Below are 21658 nucleotides of genomic sequence, written 5' to 3' on the forward strand. Positions count from 1 at the left end.
GCCGCGTCAGTTGGCTGCCGGCCACTGTGTAGAGGAGGGGGCCCCGCACGGAGAGTGCACACAGGCCCCCTCCTCTCTTAAGATGCCCATGTCTCCAAGATTTGATAAATCTCCCCAGAGCCGGATTTAGACCTCATGGGGCCCTAGGCAAGATACCAGTTTTGGGGCCCCCCTCCCTCAAACAAGCCATAGCACTATATTTAAATTTCTGATTCATACCCCTGTACAGCACCCTGAAGAAAAGGTTCACTGTGGCCTTGAAACGTTGGCTATGTACGTATGGGTTGGGTACGGGGTGCCGGCGCTCAGAATCCTGACGCCGGCATCCCAAGGTTATTATATTGATACCTACCGATCAGTATCCTAACCCTCCCCCTAAACCTAACCCTCCCTCCCCACAGCCTAAACCCAACACTCCCCTCACAGCACAGACCCGTCCTTTCACTGACCCCTCTCCAATCTCTTTCCTCACATCACTGACCCCACTCACCTCTCAGCGCAGACCCCCTCCCCTCATAGTAGACCCCCGCTTTCCTCACATCACTGACCCCTCTCCCCTCTCAGCACAGAACCCCCCCCTTTCACAGCAGACCCCCCTCCTATCACATCACTGACCTCTCACAGCACAGACCCCCTCTTTCCACACATCACTGACCCCGCTCTCCCCTCTCTACACAGCCCCCTCACAGCTCAGTGCCCCCTCACCTCTCACAGCACAGCACATTTATCCCCTCTCTGCTAGCTCCAGCAAACTTACCTGCGGTCCATGGTCCGAGGACATTATTTGTCCTGCAGGGATCCTCGAGTTGAGTGGCTCCGCCTCCCAATAAGTATAATTGCGACGTGACTTGATGACGTCACATCGTCCTCACGGAGCAGTGCTCCTGAATCGGGAAGGGGGTGTTCTAAGTCGCCGCACACCCTGCCTAATGGTAGGGTCGGCCATGTCTTGAAACTCTGCCCCCTTCCCCCCCCCCCCACCTGGTAGGGGCAGGCCTCCGGACATGCTGCTGCTGCTTTGTGTTTCTCTCCAGGGACGAATTCCGGGGGGGCCGGCCATGGGGCCCGCCGGGCCCATGGCTTCTGCCTCGGTCGCTTAGCAGCCCTCAAACTCCCCCACAGTTTGATACAAATGTAATGTTGCAAAGACAATACAGGTTCTCCCATATCCAAATATTCAAAATACAGAATATTCCAAAATACAGAATTTTTTTTAGCATGACTGAGATAATGAAACTTTTGCTTTTTGATGGTTCAGTGTACACAAACTTTGTTTAAGGCACAAAATAATCTCAAATACTGTATAAAATTACCTTCAGACTTTGTGTATAAAGTGTATATGAAACAGAAATTAATTTCATGTATGTACACAAACTTTGTTGGAGCCACAACATTATTGTATAAATTACCTGCATGCTATGTGTATAAGGTGTAATACATAAATGATTTCTGTGTTTAGATTTGGGTCTCATTACCAACATATTTCATTATAGTTTGCAAATATTCAAAAATACGGAATATTCCGATATCCAAAATTCCCTTGGTCCCAAGCATTTTGGATATGGGAGACTCAACCTGTACAGTAATTGAATGTAAAGTGGATTTTTACTGATTTTATTTACCTTTTCTTCTGATTTCTAGGGCTATCATAGACCAAATCATTATATTGCCACACAAGGTGAGTCTTCTTCCTTGCGTTCATTATATGCATTGTCTTTTTTTGTTCCATCATGATGTACTGTGTAATACATTAACTGTGCGACTTGTAAAACTACTCAAGGCAAGTTTGTTTCAGCTGCAGTAACATAGCATTATTTCTGACAGCAAAATTTGTGTAAAAGCGTTTACCAATCCACACTGCAATATACTCTGTGCACAATTAAATTGTCAGAGCCGTTTGTAGAAAATAGTATAATTACAACCCTGCGCAGTTACTTAAATGCTCTGTGATAGCTCTTCAAGTTGGAGAAACTGAAAAATCTGTTATGTGTTAATAAACACAGTATGTACTTTATTTTCCATTTAATGGACACTGGTTGTTCCTCAAGCAGCTCTAAAAAGTGCACATAAAATGGGGAAAATATGACATCAGCATTGTCTGTGTAGCTAAGTACAATGCTGTACTGTAAATAGAATCTGTAAAATGAAAGCTACAGTACAGTAGAAATGCAAGTTATTTATTTTACAGGCACTCTGCAAATATATACCAGCCTGTGTCCCATTTACAGTTTGTTTTAAATTATTTATTAATGGATCTCAGCTCAGGACACACATACAGTAACCCCAATTAGTACTACTGCTTGGGGTCCCATCCCTCGTTTTTGGGAAATGGTCATAAGCACAAGACTGGTTATTTTTTTCCAGCAAGACAATTTTTAATGTGACTTGGACTGTCAATTGTATTCAGGGGTGGATTGGCCATAGATCTCACCGGGAGTGGTGTTTTTTTTTTCTTTTTTCTTTTATTTACATATGTGACCCATGCATATTAATGGCTGAAGTCAACATGATTTGTTTATGGTGGTTGACCCCTCCCCAGGGATCAGCCATCTATGGCTGTACTTCACAGATCAGCCCACCCCTTCCTGATTCACTACTCCCCCCCCCCCTTGGCTCCGCTGGTGGCATCAGGTGCTGAAAAGTAGGGATGTGAGGTGAGAGGCGCAGGCAGTCTGTCTGTCTGCCTGTGGATCTTTTCTGTGGATGCTGGGATTAGCGTCTGCTGCTGCCCAACCCGGTCACTGCTGCAGAGGTCACCCGTTGCTCCCCCACCTGCAGACCCCTGGAGACCATCTCATTCATCACCAGGCATGAGTTAGCCAGCAGAGGACACCAAACATTTCCTGCCACTGAGTGAGTGCCTCTGTGCATGCACCTGTGGGGCTGCTGTCTTGGGTACTGCAGGATGTTTACCCACCTGGCTGTCTGTCGGGGCTGCAGCATCTTTTATTGCATTGTATTACAAGCCCCATGAAATACGCCAGGGTATATAGGTAGGCACACTGGGAGTATGGTTGGGTGTAGGTTGGCGGTGTATGTGTTCCCCTCTCTGCCCTTACAGGACTTGGTCAAACTATGAATCTCCGCTGGAGCTGGGTGCCCTCTACTCCTGGTAATCCAACTCCTGTAGTGTCTGCAAATACATGTGCGCAAGTTGCGACTGCTATAGTGGGTAACTACACTTGGACCAGCCACTTGGGCAGGCAATGCTTGCACCAGTACACGGGACACTAAGGGCACGCAATGCTTGCACCAGTACACGGGACACTAAGGGCACGCAATGCTTGCACCAGTACACGGGACACTAACTGCTGAGGGGGTACCTACACTGGGGCCAGCACACAGGACACTAACTGCTGATGGGGTACATACACTGGGGCCAGCACACAGGACATTAACTGCTGGGGGGTACCTACACTGGGGCCAGCACACAGGACACTAATTGCTGAGGGAGTACCTACACTGGGGCCTGCACACAGGACACTAACTGCTGAGGGGGTACCTACACTGGGGCCAGCACACAGGACACTAACTGCTGTGGGGGTACCTACACTGCAGTTAGCACCCTGAGCACTCAATGCTGAGGGGACACCTACACTGGGGGTATCCCCCTGAGCACTCACTGCTGAGGGGGTAACTACATTGGGGTTAGGCCCCTGTACACTCCCTGCTGAGGGCATGGGCGGATTGGCCAGTAATTCCCAGTGTACAGCTTTGTGTATATATATTTTATATATAGTGTAAATAATAATGTTTCTGCCCAGTGGTAATGCTAAATGATGGGGGTGTATCTGCGCTATTTCCTCAAGTAATAGGGGAAAGAGGGGGGACGGGTTTCTTTGGCTGCCACAGACCTCTGTGATCCCTTTCTAGATCACTGGGATAGCAAGGTTGATTGTGGGTTGGGTCTTATTGGGCGCACAAGGAGTGTATTTAAACAGGTAGGGTTAAGTGTAAAAAAATATTGTTGCATGAATCATGTTTAAACAGTGAGCATTTAATATGAGTGTCTTTCTGGTAAGTTAAAAATCATAAAACATTGATATACAAGTAAAAAATGACTAGGTAATAATGGTACATATGCACAGTTAAAATGAAAGTGGGATAATAGCAGTATGACAATATAATTAAAATAACAATTTGCCCAGAAGTGGACAGTTTTGGTGAGGGCCAAATAACAGTGTTGGTTGAAATCCAGAGGGTGAGTTATTAGTTCTCAATAGAAAAGGTATATTAGATTTCTTTGAGAATCAGTAACATAATTGCGGGGTTACCCTCATATGTGGGCAGGTTGCAGTCCAAAAGTTTTTTGTTGCTTAAAAGATCCTCTATTCCTTAATAATGATGAAGTAAATCAGTATGATGGGCCAAATTTTATGTCAACTTGGAAAAAGATCCTCTTGCTTTCCCAAGCCCAAGTATTGTTTTCAGGCTTGTATAGAGTGGATAACAAGTTGCCATATAAAGAAATACAGTTCCTTTTTGGTGCGCGCACGTCCTACCTTTTCCCGTTCCTTTGTAGCTGGCAGGCGTGGCGTGTTCTTTCCGGGCGTGCAAGGGACATAATGCACCCAAAAAAGGGCCATGGCTTCATGGGGAAGGGCCAGGGAAGAGATAGGAGAGGCCAGGAGATGCTGGGATGAAATAAGAGGAAGCTACAAGCAAGAATGATAATAAACAGAAATTTGACAGACCCAAACAGCGCCCCCTGACCTGTGGTGCCCTGTGCAATGGCATCGGCCGCACTACCCTAGCTACGGCCCTGCCCATAGCAAAATTTCCAAAGGGCCTCCCTGTGCAAATTATTTAGCAGTTTATTCATTTGATAGTGCAAAAATTAGATCATTTACAATCTGCCTACTTAGCTGACATGCATAATTAAGTGAATGGTGATTAGCATACAGTAAGCATTGTAAACGAGAAAATATATATATTTTTAAAAGTATATAGTCTCCCTAATCCTAAATGTGTGATATAACATTGTATATAAGAAGGCTATGATTCACTAATAAACCAGTTAGTGATGAGAGATGGAGGCAGAGAACAGATGCCCTGCAGCAGCACTCAGAGACTGCCTGGGCCCCATAGCAGCCCCATTCACTGCACCTACTGTCTGAGATCTGCTGCAACATTGGACAGGTGCATAGGCATATACTGGGTGTTAAATCTGCGTCCAGGTCTCCAGTAAGATTGTGTCAACAGCATGGTCTGGAAGATATAATACAAAGTTCATATCAGTAGTCGTTATCCAATGTCACCTAAATAAAGCAGGAACTACTCAGAGAGTATCAATGTATGACAAAATGTCACCACAAAATGGCTGCCAGGAGCTGGGCATCCTTTATATAGGGTTGTGACCTTCATTGTGACATCACAATGCATGCAGGCAGCAGGTAGAGATGGCTGTAGCTTGGATCTGCTCTGGGCAGCAGCACTCTGATGAGAATAGAAAACCAGGGCTTAGGAGATGGCAGTGTAACTCAGTGCAGGGAGAGGGTCGGACCCTATAGCAGCTGCACTCGCCGTACCTACTATAGCTATGCCCTTGACAGGGATGCTGTTTATGCTGTGTGGCAGGCACAAATACGCTCTCTGTATTGTATGGCTGTCAAGTTGACTAGCAGCAGTTATGTTTGTGTTGGAGCACCTGCAGTTTAAATTTGAATGAGGCCACTCACAGAAATTTTCCAGGATCACTGTTATGCTGCGTACACACGGTACAATTTAAATCAACGATATGAATGATAACGGTATCGTTCGTCGTTAAAACGTTCATATTTATGCTACCAACGATCGACCAACGATGCGCATTCCCACATGGACGATAACTATATTGGTAATCATCTATGCATGAAGGCCAACCTGGGCGATCTCTATCAGTGCCTGCAGGAGGGGATGGTCGTGGGTGATATTGTTGGTGTGTGGATGAATGTTATAATTCAACCAACACACTGGGAATTTCAAAGGAGATTGTTCAGCCAGGGCCGGCGCTACCATTAGGCAAGTTTAGGCATGCGCCGCTAGATCCACAAAAAAAAAGAAAAAAGAGAAAGGGATGCCTGTTTCAGTCCCTGTAAGCCTCCGGCTCTCCCCCAGCCACCTGGCACTACAGTCTCACCTGTCAGTCCGGTAGAGTCAGCAGTAGCACTCAGCAGCAGTGATGACAGCCCTTTCTCCTGCATTCCCCTCCTTCCCTCCGAAGCAGCCAGCATGTCACTCACATCGGAAGCTCCGCCCCCTAAGCAACACGAGGAACAGGCCTGCTGCTGCAGCTGAATGGAGCCAGGTAAGGGTTCTCTGTTATGTATGTATGAGTGCTGGCAGTGTTAGTGTGTGTGTTTGTATGAGGGCTGGCAGTATTAGTGTGTATGTATGTATGTGTGTGCTGGCAGTGTTAGTGTGTGTGTGTGTGTGTGTGTGTGTGTGTGTGTGTGTGTGTGTGTGTGTGTGTGTGTGTGTGTGTGTGTGTGTGTGTGTGTGACACTGCTGTGCATATTATAAAATGGGGACTCTGATGCGTGGCATATTATGAATTGGAGGGAGCAGGGGCAGTTGCTGAAATGTTGCCTAGAGTCCCTTGCACCGGCCCTGCGTTCAGTGATATCGATCGCTGACCAGATCGTCCCGTGTGTATGCACCTTAAGTTCCCAATCCGCCCGATTGTATTTTGTGAATTTTTGCCACAATTCTAGAAACAAAATGTAGTGCTGCAATAATGCTATTCTGGGTCCATAACAAAAAAGATGTATCACTGAGAGTGACCGATTATGGGTTCACTTCTAAGCAATGCTCTCGCTGTCATTCAATTCAATGTCATTGCAGATCTTCAACATACAGTAATGCTGATATGAGTGTAGATATTACTATTTAATGGATATCATTTTTGTATATTTTGTCATCAAAATGAGACTGTAAGATTTGATAAGTTCGGAGGAAGTAATTTTGTTTTAATCATTAAAATTTCCTGCAATTACTGTAGCAAGGAAGCACATCTCTTACAAATAGCATGTTACAGCCGCAAAGTGCACAATTTTTTGTTCTCGATGATCTGCATTTCCATTGTGCTGTGTGAATGAAATCTATTGTAGGGATTTCAGAGAGTTCTGCATGTTTTAACGTCACATTATATTAATGGAAATTTTGTAAAGCTTAGCCCTGATATTTAGAAGTAAGTGAATCAGCCATAAAACATTCTATTGTACACAAAACACTTTTTTTTGTATTTTTTTTGAGTCGGCCAATTTACTCAGCAAAATCCGTAGTTCTGATAATCGCTCAATTGCCTGAAATGAATGCAGTTTCAATGTCTTTTCCATTTGCAGAAATTCTCCCCCAGGGACGTGCAGTCAGGGGAGGCTGAGCCTCTCCTGTCATTAATGATTAAAATAATATAAATATGATACTTATGACAAATATTCTGTATCATAAGTTTCTGCTTTATATTATTCTGTAGGACAGATGACAGAGTATAATAGTATGTTTCAGAGGCACTGAGGCCCTGATTCAGAGCCGGACGCTCTGAAAGAGCGCTCACTCTGGATCAGGGCGTCTTTTTTTTTTTTTTATGGAGCTGCCTCCTGGCCACTCGCATTGCTGTGGGTTGCCACCCACAGCTAATGCGAGAGGCCAGGATGATGGTTGCGATGGTCAAGACCATCGGGCTTGCGACGAGACCATTGTGGTTGGGTCTCGTGGCCGCAAGCCCCAGAGAGCTTTCGGCTGAAACAGAGCCGAAAGCTCTCCCACTGACATCACTTGTGATGTCAGTGGGGCCGCCCCCAAACGGTAGGCGTTCTCATGGGAACACCTCCGTCTGGGCAGCCACCCCCTCGGCCCGCCCACCAAAGGGGGCGTGCTGTCACTCATCATCAACAGCACGCCCCCTTTGGTGCGAGACCAGGAGCGACGGATTGGCTGTCGCTATCCTGGTCTCGCGCATGCGCACGATGGAGCCGGCTCCGTCGTGCATGCGCTCTGAGCCACCATCGACAAATCAGGCCCTGAGAGTGGTGCCTCCCGCTGTGTATTGTAAAAGTTAGGAAGCGGGGGGGGCAAGCCACGGGTAGTAACAGCCTGTTGAAAAATAGCAGCAGAAGCGGCACCTATAGATATACCTCAGTGACTGGGATGTGCTTTCAGCCCACATAAAAGCACGCCCCTGTCACTGAGGCAGATGTGATTGGGCATCAGCCTTGACAGTGACTGTATCCGGCTGTCACTGTCAGTGCTGAACTCTGTGGCAGAGTATCATTGTGATACTCCGCAGGGCCCAGGCAGCATGTGAGTCTTTAGTTAAATACATTAAATAAACATGACACTCACAGTATGGCTATTTTATTGTCCAGGTCTTCCATTTACTTAATAGCGCCGCACCCGCTATTAGGTAAACTGAAGCCCTGGACAATAAAATAGTTTAAATCATAATGTCCCACTCCACACACACTGACACTTTATTAATAACTTATTTCACACAGGTCCTTCCCAATATACTAGCCTAGCCTGCTCATCACAAGTTTGTCATACTTGTGATAAGCAGGCTACTCAGCACCTAGGTCGCTAGCATTGGTGTGGGCGGCAGTGTTAGCGGAAGGTGGCGGGGGTGCTAGCGGGAGGCGGTGGTAGCTGGTGGCGGTGGTAGGCGGTGGCTGTGGTAGTGGGGAGGCAGTGCGGCAGTAGCAGGCATCCCTGGCGGCGGGACTCGGTAGAGAAGATTATGGTTACAGCATCACCCATTTTAAAAATGACGCCGCAGAGACATTTTTGAAATCCAAGATGGCCACCACGAGCCAATCATGGCTCGCCGCGTCATCGCCCCGCCCCCTCGGCTGGCTTATATAAGCCAGTGCGAAGCAGCGGCATGCCAGTCCGCTGGCGGGGAAGGAGCAGTGAAGAGCTCCTGAAGAAAGTTCAGCCTGGTGCTGGTTACTGTTAAATAAGTGAAAGCCTACGCTGTTTTGTTTTTTGTTTTTTTGTATATACGGGGTGGGTGGGTTAATCAATCAGTGTCTAACCAGCCATTGACCTCACCGCACGTCACTGTTCTCCACCCTCTGCAGTGTTACATAGCTGATCCTCTAGAACCTGCTTTGTTCTCATGAAAATCCAAAGCCCATTGCTTTATATTATATATGAGTGAAACACTGCATCCTTAGTGTGACATGGAACCCTCGCACCCAGTTGGTATTGAGGGAATTCCAGACCAGTGCTGTCTCGCCATTGCTGTTAAATTCAATTGTGCTGATGCTGAGAGCCAGATTAAACCCACATGGGGCCTAGGCAAGTTACTGATTTGTATCGCCCATCACACTTCTTTAAAAACATGACATTTTACATGATAATTTTCACCAGCGAGAGCAGGTTATAGGGCATACATTTTTACAATCAGAATGTTGCACTTGGCTGACATCCTCAGATTCCTTCATGTTGCTTGTGATCGGCAGCAAGCAGGACTGAATTTGCCTTCAGCAGAAGATGAGGGAGAAGGTAAGGTGTGAGGAAGGCAGAAATAGAAGAAAGGGGGTGGCAGGAGAAGGTGCAGGGCAAAAGAAACACCTGGCTTTTGAAGGGCACATGATGAAATGTGGATTTTTGGTGGTAAATGGTAGTACTTGTAGTCGGTGGAGGATTATTTGTAATAAGAGAAGTTATTGGAGACATAGGGACATATTTTCTAAGTCAGTTTCTGCGGAAAAGTATCGCCAGTGACGTCATTTCGCCAGGCGAAAATTTATCCCCGTATTTCAGTGGTTCCCAAACCTTTTTTGAATCACCCTAGAGTACCCTAGAGTATAATTGTTTTCATGGCACCCCTAAGCCAAAAGTTTGTTATTGGGAAACTCAGAAAAAATGTTGTAAAGTACTAAAGTGAAATAAATTGCCCTCACCTGTCATCCCTAGGTTCCGTTATGTGGTGGGGGACAGGTTTGCACTTCTTTTTGCCCAAATATTTACTATACACTGACCATAAATAATTTGATTTGGTGCTGGACAACCAACCTGAGTCACCCCCGCAAGTGTCCCGAGGCACCCCAGGGTGCCACGACGCACAGTTTGGGAACCACTGCCCTGTTTAATTCCAAAGACTTTTCGCCGGTGCAGAAAGTCATTGCATTGGAATAGACGAAAAAGGTCTGCCTATGAAAACTTTCGAAATAAAAGTGCAGAATTGGGGTTTTGGGCCGCAAACTTGTGGGAACCACCCTACCCCCTTAGGACAGCCCCCAAAAGGTAAGCTGTGACAAAATAAGTTTTAAAAAAAATTAAGAACACCCCAAAAATGACTTTGAAAAGTCCCCAAGTATGCTCCATGTGTTTTTAAGAATGCAGATGTTTGCGGCAGGTGGATTTTTTATTTTTTTTAATACTTCACTTTAGCAACTTCAAAATATGCTAGCACCCATTTTCATGTACCCCAAATTTGCTGGAACTATTTATTTTCTGCAAAAAAACTGCTTAATGCTATTCTTCACCACTTCTGCAAAGACGCTAATTAACACCTATTAAGAGCATTTAAGTACCCCAAATACCTTCAACAGACCTATTCGGGGATAGTGATCCCCCATGTCAGTGCATCTTTTGGGGGGTGTAAGTCTGATTTCCCCAAATCTGACAGGACTTTTCGTCATGTCTGAATTCGCCGTGTCCTGTTTTCGACGATTTCAAATTGAATACGGGGATAAGTGGGGACGAGCATGTATTTTGCATGGAAAAACAGTTATGTCGGCAAAAAAGTCTGGCATGCGACAAGTACGGGACTTTTTGCACCTAATTGAATATGCCCCATCGTGGAAAAAATGGGCATGCACACAGATGGTACAGTGACACATTTAGGGGTACACTGAGAGTGAGACAAATAGACTAGGGGGGATAACACACACACTCTTGTGGGTGGGGAAAGTAATGCAGGCTGCTAAACAATAAACAGATCTAAAGGAAGCCATAAGCAGACAAAGGTGATCAGGAATTGAACACAGAGTAGCGCAGATGGAGGGTGGGCAGCATACTCATAGGAAGAGCTGTGTCCCCTATTGGAAACAGTGGGTACTCCTAATAAAGCCTGCATATAGCAGTAGAGCAGAGCAGAATTCATGCAGTTGTTGATTATGAATGTGGCATACTGTACTTGCCAACTCTCCCTCATTGTGAGGGAGACTCCCTGAAATATTAGCAATCTCCCTGACTCCCTGAAGAGTCTAATAATTTCCCTGATTGCACCTAATCCCCATTATGAAGCTGTTATATAAAAGACAAAACAGATATATACATTCAAATGGGATCATTAGTATTATTCCCTGTATTGGTTATAAGGCACAATGATCCCTATGGCTACATGCATTTTCTGAAAAGTATCAGAGTGTTTTCATAAACAAGTAGATCTTAGTAACTGCTTTAGAGCTTATTTACATTTGGATGTAAGTTGATATTATGGCATGCCTCTCAGATGTACTAGTACATGCCCACTTTACCGCCGCGCTCATAGGTGTTGCTTTCACAGTCTCCCTGAAATGCTTTTTCAGAAGTAGGCAAGTATGGATTGCGGGCTTTGCGAACACTTACTGGTAACTGTCCTGTGCAATCAAACCCCCAAAGTTGGCACCAAGACATAATTGCCTACTTTTAAAGATTATTTCAGGCACACTGGTGACTAAACTGAACGTGCGGAGTGCTCTGTTCCACACATGGGGAGTATCTTGTGCCGTAAGAGGTATGTCCAGTAGCAGATCAGCTTGCCTTCAAATTGGCACCTACGACTAATGCTTCCCAAAACAAACAATTGGGGGAATGGGTTAGAGGATAGAAAGCAACAAAGTGGTAAACAGACATGTAGGCATTGATACACGTATAACGTAGGAGATATTGATAGGAAAAGAGAAAGGGAAAATGGCACAATGGAGGGGGGGGCAGAGTCATACTTGTGGTGGGGAGTAGAGGCACACAAAATAATTGGAGACCAAAGCAATGAGAAAAGAGACACAGAGTGTGATAGAGACATATAAAGGGGGGATGGAAAGGAGGTGCCAGGAAAATAAAAACACAAACATGGGGGGGGTTTGATGCAGTCAGGGGTGGGGTGGGAATCTAGAAGTCACAACTGTGAAACTCTGGGCTTGGAGCAAGTACGGGTCCCTGATCGATTACCGTTCCAAGCACAGTCCACATCACACTTCTGCCAACCAGGGTCCATGCATGCAGAGCTTGATACAGGGAGGATTGAGGCAAGTGTAAAGGTGGTGGCTGGGCCACACATGCACAGCAAGCGCTTTGCTGTGGATGCTACGTGAATTAAAACACAGCCTCACTATTGCAATAAGGCAATCAGTGGTTTAATTGTGGCTATCCTCTGCCTAAGTTTACTGCACTTTTTAATCTGTGTTTCAAATTTTTTTTTATTTAATCTTTTTTGAGGAATTTTCAGATAAAATAACAAGGATTGCAGGATCCTCCAAGCTGCGGGTAAGAGGGCATGGGAAACGGGGGCCTGGGGCACCAGCGACTGAGTCTGGGGGCAGATCTTTGGTGGAGCAACTTCCCAGCATGTGAAGCAGTCGGCAGTAGACTGGGCATTTTGTGATTTGTAGTTCTACCACAGTAGCAGTCTTACAGTACTGTATCTTGACTCAAACTCAGTCCTCAAAGCCCCCACATCAGGTGGTTATCCCTCTATCTGGGGTATTAGGAGGGCTCCCCACCCACATCAGTTGGTTTTACCCTCCATCAGGGGTATCAGGAGAACTCCCCACTCCACATCAGATGGCTTCCGCCTCCATCAGGGAAAAGGGTGGGGGGGGGGATATCCTGCAAATTTTCTTTAGTAAATAGGCCTAATTGAAACAAATTCACATATTCTATATTAGTGTTTTTGTGCATATGGATAGATAGATAGATAGATAGATAGATAGATAGATAGATAGATAGATATGCACTATATTTATTTTTCCTTTTTTTAAGGGGGGCATCAAATTATAACTTGCCTCCGGGTGTCTGGAATGAACTTACTGTACGCCATTGATTCCATACAGTTTTCATAAATGTTCCTCATATCATTCTGGTGATTCCAGTGTGAACTTGTGTAGACCAATGTTGTGATTCAACAGAGGACGCAGATGTGTGGTTGCACGCAGTTTTCCGATAGCCGGGAATCTGTGCATGCGCAGGATCTGTCCTGCGTGATTGCAGACAGAGCGGCAGCAGACTGTCGTTGATTAACAGTCTTCTGCCGTTTGTGGGTGGGGAGGGGGCAGCAATGGCATCCATTTCCCAAAACAGAGGCGTGTTGCCGCCTTTGGAGGCAGGGAAGAGACCAGGATCTCCGTCGGCTGACGGAGATATCCTGGCCCCTTTGTTGCATCTGTGGTGGCCGGCTTGCATGACCCATGAGTCACTCAGCTGGCAGATGGGATTGCAGATTTTCCTCAGCTGCATCCTTAGATGCAGCTCGGATAATTAATGCATGCAGGAGGCATGATGCCTCCTGCTGTATTACCGTAACAGGGCTATCGCAGCTGCTACCATGGTAGTAACACGTGCATCCTCAGCTGAATCACCCCCTAAGTGCAATAATTCTTTATACTAAAATGAAGGTGACTGTACCAGTCAATAACAGTTCTTTTCATGTAATATGTAGTTTAGGACCCCACAATATGCGCCTTAAAAGTAGGGGTGAGCGGGTTCGGATTTCTGAAATCCGAACCCCCGCGAGCCCCCCCGATCCGAGGCAGATCCGAGTCAGGCTCGACTTTTCCCGCCTGACTCGGATCTGAAATCAAGGCAAAACGTCATCATCCCGCCTTCCGAGTCTCGCGGGTTTTGGATCCTATATAAGGTACCCGCGTCGGCGCCATTTTCTCACTCGGCTGTGGACAGTAAAGAGGGAGGGTGGGAGTTAGGGCTGTGTAGTGTAGTGTAGTGTAGTGCTGCTGTTGTCCACTACTTCAAAGTCCATAGGGGCTGGCTGTGTTGTGCTGTGCTGCTGTTGTTAATAGGGGCTGTGTCCACTACTTCAAAGTCCATAGGGGCTGGCTGGACTGTGTTGTGCAGTCAGTTCTCCATAGGGGCTGTGTCCACTCCAAAGTCCTGTGCAGTGTCCCAGTCCTAAAGGGGTGCTGTAGTGTTGTCCAGGGTGTGCTCTGTCCATCAGGGGTGCTCCCCCCAAGTGCTAAAAAAATAATATATTTTCTGTGTTTGTGAATTGTGTGCGCAGTAGCCGCACGTGCATCAACAAAGTAGTGCCAAGCGTGCGCCTGTGTCATAGGTAAAGGGTCGGCTGGCTTGACCGTTAAAGGGTGCTGTAACCCCCAAAGTACACTCCAGTCCAAACAAAAAAAAAAATTATTTTCTGTGTTTGTGAATTGTGTGCGCAGTAGCCGCACGTGCATCAACAAAGTAGTGCCAAGCGTGCGCCTGTGTCATAAGTAAAGGGCCGGCTGGCTTGACCGTTAAAGGGTGCTGTAACCCCCAAAGAACACTCCAGTCCAAACCAAAAAAAAAATTATTTTCTGTGTTTGTGAATTGTGTGCGCAGTAGCCGCACGTGCATCAACAAAGTAGTGCCAAGCGTGCGCCTGTGTCATAAGTAAAGGGCCGTCTGGCTTGACCGTTAAAGGGTGCTGTAACCCCCAAAGTACACTCCAGTCCAAACCAAAAAAAAAAATATTTTCTGTGTTTGTGACTTGTGTGCACTGTGGCTGCACGTGCATCAACAAAGGAGCAGCGCCAAGCGTGCGCCTGTGTCCCATAAGTAAAGAGCCGGCTGGCTCATTTCTTAAAGTGTGGTGTAACCCACAAAGTGCACTACTCTCCAGCAAAAATAAAAAAATATTTTCTGTGTTTGTGTGCGCTTTAGCCGCACGTATATATCAATATAACATAAATGGAGGACCAAACTTTCTCCGATAAAAATAAAATAGGGAAAGATCAAGAACCACTTCCTCCTAGTGCTATTGCTGCTGCTGGGAGTTGTTCATCATCCCAGAGAGGAAGTAGGAACATCACTACTTTTACTAAACAATTGACCCTCCAACAGTCCCTAGCGATGAGGATAAAGTACGACAGTAGTCATTCTGAAGCAAAACGTATAACTGAGGCCTTGACTGCTATGTTGGTGTTAGACGTGCGTCCGGTATCCGCCATAGAGGTAGTGTGTCCCCGGTTCCAAATCCCGTCTAGATTCCACCTGCATCCTCAAAGCAGCAGCGACAAGCGTGCGTCTGTCTGTTAAAGGGTGGTGTAACCCTCAAAGTGCTCCAAAAAATAAAAAACTTTTTTAATGTGTTTGTGACTTGTGTGCGATGTAGCCGCACGTGCATCAACATAGTAGCAGCGCCAAGCGTACGCCTGTGTCATAAGTCAAGGGCTGGTTTGGACATCTGGTCCGGACTGAAGGACGTGCCAACAATTTCCGACAAGTCTACTGTCACTGCATATGATACTGTCCTCAAAGCAGCAGCGACAAGCGTGCGTCTGTCTGTTGAAGGGTGGTGACACCCTCAAAGTGTGCTACACAAACAATAAAAATATTGTTCTTTTTTTTCTGTCTTTGTGAATTGTGTGGGCTGTAGCCGCACTTGCATCCTCAAAGCAGCAGCGACAAGCGTGCGTCTGTCTGTTAAAGGGTGGTGTAACTCTCAAAGTGCTCCAAAAAATAAAAAACTATTTTTTTAATGTGTTTGTGACTTGTGTGTTATATATATATATTGTATAATATAGTTATCCTATGTAGCAGCAATAATTCAGGCACTCAGAAATGTTTTATCACAATTGTTTGTCTTTGCAAGCAATCATCTCCCTTCAGTACTTGCTCATTGGTTGTGACACCCCAGTATTTGATGGGAAACAATTCTATACAAAGAAGACGCATAGACTTCAAAGGAGCTGTCGGTTATTCGACAGAGCATGAAGATTGAGGGTTGAGTGACAAGATAGGGGAAGGTTAGAAAACACAGGCGGAAAACATTGCTTTCATGTAATATGGTCATACGATGATAGCTAAGGCTATATCCTATGATGATAGCTGAGAAGGCTATTCTTAGGTTGGGGACTGTTTTTACTGCATTTATCATTGAAACCCCTTCCTCCAAATTAGTAGGACATTGTCACAAACGTTGCTGTAGCAAATATGTCCCTATGTCTCATTAATATTATTATCATTAGTAACATGGTAAAATTAATTTATCTAATGCCAGCACATTACGGAGAGACTTACAGAGAATGTTTAATCATTCAGAGGGACGAAAGCATAAAGGGGTTAAAATATAACATCTTAATTTATATATACTGTATACAGTACACCCTTCCGTGTTTTGGGTTTTGTGTTTTGGATCTGTATTTTTTTTTTAAAAAAGCATAAAAACAGCTAAAATCACAGGATGTGTTGGTTTTTCTGCTCCTATGCTATTATTAACCTCAATAACCTTAATTTCCACTAATTTCCAGTCTATTCTGAACACCTCACAATAGTGTTTTTATGTCCAAAAGGTTGCACCGAGGTAGCTGGATGACTATGCTAAGCGACACGAGTGGGCGGCACAAACACGTGACCCATCTAGGAGTGATACTGCAGTGGCAGACAGGATGGCAGTTTGAAAAACTAGGCCCCAAACTGTACATAATGCAAAGAAAAAAAAGAGGTGCAAGATGGAATTGTCCTTGGGCCCTCCCACCCACCCTTATGTTGTATAAACAGAAAAATGCACACTTTAACAAAGCAATAATTTCAGCGCCAGGGTCTGCCACACAACTGTGGCTGAAATGATTGGTTCGTTTGGGCCCCCACAAAACAAGCTGGCAATTAATCTGTCCCTGCACTAACTGGCTCTACGGAGGCAAGATGTCGTCCTCATCCTCCTCATCCACCGATTCCTCACCCTCTTCAGTGTTGTGTACATCCTCATCCTCACAGATTATTAACTCGTCCCCACTGGAATCCACCACCTCTGTACGTTCTGGAGGCTGGACTCCCTGGAAGAGTTGATAATTCATTTTTATGAACATCATCTTCTCCACATTTTGTGGAAGCAACCTCCTACGCCTTTCGCTGACAAGGTTCCCGGCTGCACTAAACACTCTTTCGGAGTACACACTGGAGGGGGGGCAACTCAGGTAAAATAGAGCCAGTTTGTACAGGGGCCTCCAAATTGCCTCTTTTTCCTGCCAGTACAGGTATGGACTGTCTGACATGCCTACTTGGATGCTGTCACCGATGTAATCCTCTACCATTCTGTCAATGGTGACAGTATCATATGTAGTGACAGTAGACATGTCAGAAATTGTTGCCAGGTCCTTCAGTCCGGACCAGATGTCCAAACTTGGTCCTGCCTGCCCTGCATCACCGCCAGCGGGTTGCTTAGGATACCTAAGTTTTTTCCTGGCAGCCCCAGTTGCGGGAGAAAATGAAGAAGGAGCTGTTGACGTGTCACGTTCCGCTTCAGCTGACAGTGTGCTCACCAGCAGGTCTTTGCACCTCTGCAGGCTTGTGTCGGCCGGAAAGAGAGACACCACATAGGCTTTAAACCTAGGATCGAGCACGGTGGCCAAAATGTAGTGGTCTGATTTCAACAGATTGACCACCCTGGAATCCTGGCAAAGCGAATGAAGGGCTTCATCCACAAGTCCCACATGCCGAGCGGAATCGCTCCGTCTTAGCTCCTCCTTCACTTTCTCCAGCTGCTTCTGCAAAAGCCTGATGAGGGGAATGACCTGACTCAAGCTGGCAGTGTCTGAACTGACTTCACGTGTGGCAAGTTCGAAGGGCTGGAGAACCTTGCACAACACGGAAATCATTCTCCACTGCGCTTGAGTCAGGTGCATACCCCCTCCTTTGCCTATGTCATAGGTGGATGTATAGGCTTGAATGGCCTTTTGCTGCTCCTCCATCCTCTGAAGCATATAGAGGGTTGAGTTCCACCGCGTCACAACCTCTTGCTTCAGGTGATGGCGGGGCAGGTTCAAGAGTGTTTGCTGGCGCTCCAGTCTTCGGAACGCAGTCGCTGAATGGCGAAAGTGGCCAGAAATTTTTCGGGCCACCCAAAGCGTCTCCTGCACGCCCCTGTCGCTTTTCAGAAAATTCTGCACCACCAAGTTTATTGTGTGAGCAAAACATGGGACGTGCTGGAATTTGCCCAGATGTAATGCCCGCACAATATTGGTGGCGTTGTCAGATATCACAAATCCCCAGGAGAGTCTAAGTGGGGTAAGCCACTGGGCGATGATTTCCCTCAGTTTCTCTAAGAGGTTGTCGGCGGTGTGCCTCTTACTGAAACCGGTGATACACAGCGTAGCGTAGCCTGCCTTGGAACGAGCTGGCGTTTCTGAGATGCTGCTACTGGTGACGCTGCTGCTGTTGCTGTGTAGGGTGATACATCTACCCAGTGGGCTGTCACAGTCATATAGTCCTTAGTCTGCCCTGTTCCACTTGTCCACATGTCCGTGGTTAAGTGGACATTGGGTACAACGGCATTTTTCAGGACACTGAGGACACTTTTTCTGACGTTTCTGTACAGTCTCGGTATCGCCTGCCTAGTGAAGTGGAATCTAGACGGGATTTGGAACCGGGGACACACTACCTCCATCAATTGTCTAAATCCCACTGCACTAATGGCAGATACCGGACGCACGTCTAACACCAACATAGCAGTCAAGGCCTCAGTTATACGTTTTGCTTCAGGATGACTGCTGCCGTACTTCATCCTCCTCGCTAAGGACTGTTGGAGGGTCAATTGTTTAGTAAAAGTAGTGGTGTTCCTACTTCCTCTCTGGGATGATGAACGACTCCCAGCAGCAGCAACAGCAGCAGCAGGAGGCGTAGCAATGCAGGATCCTTCGGAGGAATCCCGGATAGGAGAGTCAGTCATGCCAGTGACATGGCCTGCAGGACTACTTCCGATCCTGACTAAGGAGGAAATTGACGAGGAGGGAGTTGACGGTGTGGTTTGCAGGCGCTTGGATACAACAGGACAACGGGATTTAGGTGTCCCTGGACTGCTTACGGTCTTAGCCAAAGTTTCTGAACTTGACAGTAACTTATTATGAACACGCTGCAGGTGCCGTATAAGGGAGGATGTTCCTAGGTGGTTAACGTCCCTACCCCTACTTATTCCACCTTTACATAAGGTACATATGGCAAGACAGTTGTTGTCCGGACTTGGATAGAAATATTGCCAGACCAAAGTGGAATGTTTGGTCTTCTGCCCAGGCATGACCGTGATGGGCTTTTTCATCCCACGGACAACAACTGTCTCCCCCGGAGCCTGATTTAAACAAACCACATCACCATCAGAATCCTCCTCGCCAACTTCCTCCTCAGCGCCAGCTACACCAGTATCCTCATCCTGTTGTACTTCAACAGTGACATCTTCAATTTGCATATCAGCAAGTGGACTGTGGGTGCTCCTTTCAGCACTTGCAGGGGGCGTGCAAATGGTGGAAAGAGCCACCTCTTCCCGTCCAGTGCTGGGAAGGTCAGGCATCGCAACCGCCACCACACTTGGACTCTCCTTGGGGATTTGTGATATCTTCTTAGAACGCACAGTTCTTCGCTGTGCTTTTGCCAGCTTAACTCGTTTGATTTTTTTAGTGGGAGGAGGGCTTCCATCGTCATGTGAAGCTGAACCACTAGTCATGAACATAGGGAAAGACCTTAGCCGTTCCTTGCCACTCCGTGTCATAAATGGCATATTGGCAACTTTACGTTTCTCTTCAGATGATTTAAATGTTTTTTTTAAGGTCATTTTCCTGAACTTTGTCATTTGGGATTGTATGTGGCTTCTACTATGACATTGGGCATCGGCCTTGGCAGACGACGTTGATGGCATGTTATCGTCTATGTCATGACTAGTGGCAGCAGCTTCAGCACTAGGAGGAAGTGGTTCTTGATCTTTCTCTATTTTATTTTTATCGGAGAAAGTTTGGTCCTCCATTTATGTTATATCGATTTGATATATACGTGCGGCTAAGGCGCACACAAACACAGAAAATATTTTTTTATTTTTGCTGGAGAGTAGTGCACTTTGTGGGTTACACCACCCTTTAAGAAATGAGCCAGCCGGCTCTTTACTTATGGGACACAGGCGCACGCTTGGCGCTGCTCCTTTGTTGATGCACGTGCGGCTACTGCGCACACAATTCACAAACACAGAAAATATTTTTTTATTTGGTTTGGAGTGTACTTTGGGGGTTACAGCACCCTTTAATGGTCAAGCCAGCTGGCCCTTTACTTATGACACAGGCGCACGCTTGGCACTACTTTGTTGATGCACGTGCGGCTACTGCGCACACAATTCACAAACACAGAAAATATTTTGTTATTTGGTTTGGAGTGTACTTTGGGGGTTACAGCACCCTTTAACGGTCAAGCCAGCCGGCCCTTTACTTATGACACAGGTGCATGCTTGGCACTACTTTGTTGATGCACGTGCGGCTACTGCGCTCACAATTCACAAACACAGAAAAAATATTTTGTTATTTGGTTTGGAGTGTACTTTGGGGGTTACAGCACCCTTTAACGGTCAAGCCAGCCGGCCCTTTACTTATGACACAGGCGCACGCTTGGCACTACTTTGTTGATGCACGTGCGGCTACTGCGCACACAATTCACAAACACAGAAAATATTTTGTTATTTGGTTTGGAGTGTACTTTGGGGGTTACAGCACCCTTTAACAGTCAAGCCAGCCGGCCCTTTACTTATGACACAGGCGCACGCTTGGCACTACTTTGTTGATGCACGTGCGGCTACTGCGCACACAATTCACAAACACAGAAAAAATATTATTTTTTTAGCACTTGGGGGGAGCACCCCTGATGGACAGAGCACCCCCTGGACAACACTACAGCACCCCTTTAGGACTGGGACACTGCACAGGACTTTGGAGTGGACACAGCCCCTATGGAGAACTGACTGCACAACACAGTCCAGCCAGCCCCTATGGACTTTGAAGTAGTGGACACAGCCCCTATTAACAACAGCAGCACAGCACAACACAGCCAGCCCCTATGGACTTTGAAATAGTGGACACAGCCCCTATGGACAACAGCAGCACAGCGCAGCACAGCACAACACTACTCTGCACTACACTACACTACAGCCCAGCCAGCCCTAACTCCCACCCTCCCTCTTCACTGTCCACAGCCGAGTGAGAAAATGGCGCCGACGCGGGTACATTATATAGGATCCAAAACCCGCGAGACCCGGAAGGCGGGATGATGACGTTTTGCCTCGATTTCAGATCCGAGTCATTCGGGAAAAGTCGAGCCTGACTCGGATCTGCCTCGGATCGGGGGGGTTCGGATTTCAGAAATCCGAACCCGCTCACCCCTACTCTGGATATACCTGTTTATAGGGATGATATGACAGTCTGCTCTGGATATACCTGTTTATAGGGATGATATGGCAATCTGGTCTGGATATACCTGTTTATAGGGATGATATGGCAATCTGCTCTGGATATACCTTTGGTCCCTGGGTCTTGACAAAGGGCCCAGCATAGCCTGAAACATTGACTAATGGATTTGTGATGGCATGTGAGCTAATAAAAAACCTTTACTATTGTTTTTCATAAAGAAGACTGGTTAGTGCTCTCTATATATCTGAATATGTTGTGGCCTACTATGGACAATTTCTATAGTAATGCTTGAGACTACGCTCCCCAGCAACATGGATTGATAT

The 21658-nt window shown here is 46.3% G+C and overlaps 1 protein-coding gene across 6 annotated transcripts in view; it reads left to right on the plus strand.

The window, feature by feature from the left end:
* The window catches only part of PTPRM (protein tyrosine phosphatase receptor type M), a 900933-nt gene that overhangs the window by 763703 nt on the left and 115572 nt on the right, over positions 1-21658 (plus strand). For all 6 annotated transcript variants that reach the window (XM_088469672.1, XM_088469673.1, XM_088469674.1 and 3 more), the window contains one exon: positions 1642-1678. In XM_088469672.1, the coding sequence (XP_088325798.1) occupies positions 1642-1678 (37 nt within the window). The remainder of the gene's footprint in view (positions 1-1641; positions 1679-21658) is intronic.

Source organism: Taudactylus pleione, unplaced genomic scaffold (assembly GCF_031769625.1).
Source record: "Taudactylus pleione unplaced genomic scaffold, aTauple2 ptg000093l, whole genome shotgun sequence".
Taxonomy (NCBI): domain Eukaryota; kingdom Metazoa; phylum Chordata; class Amphibia; order Anura; family Myobatrachidae; genus Taudactylus; species Taudactylus pleione.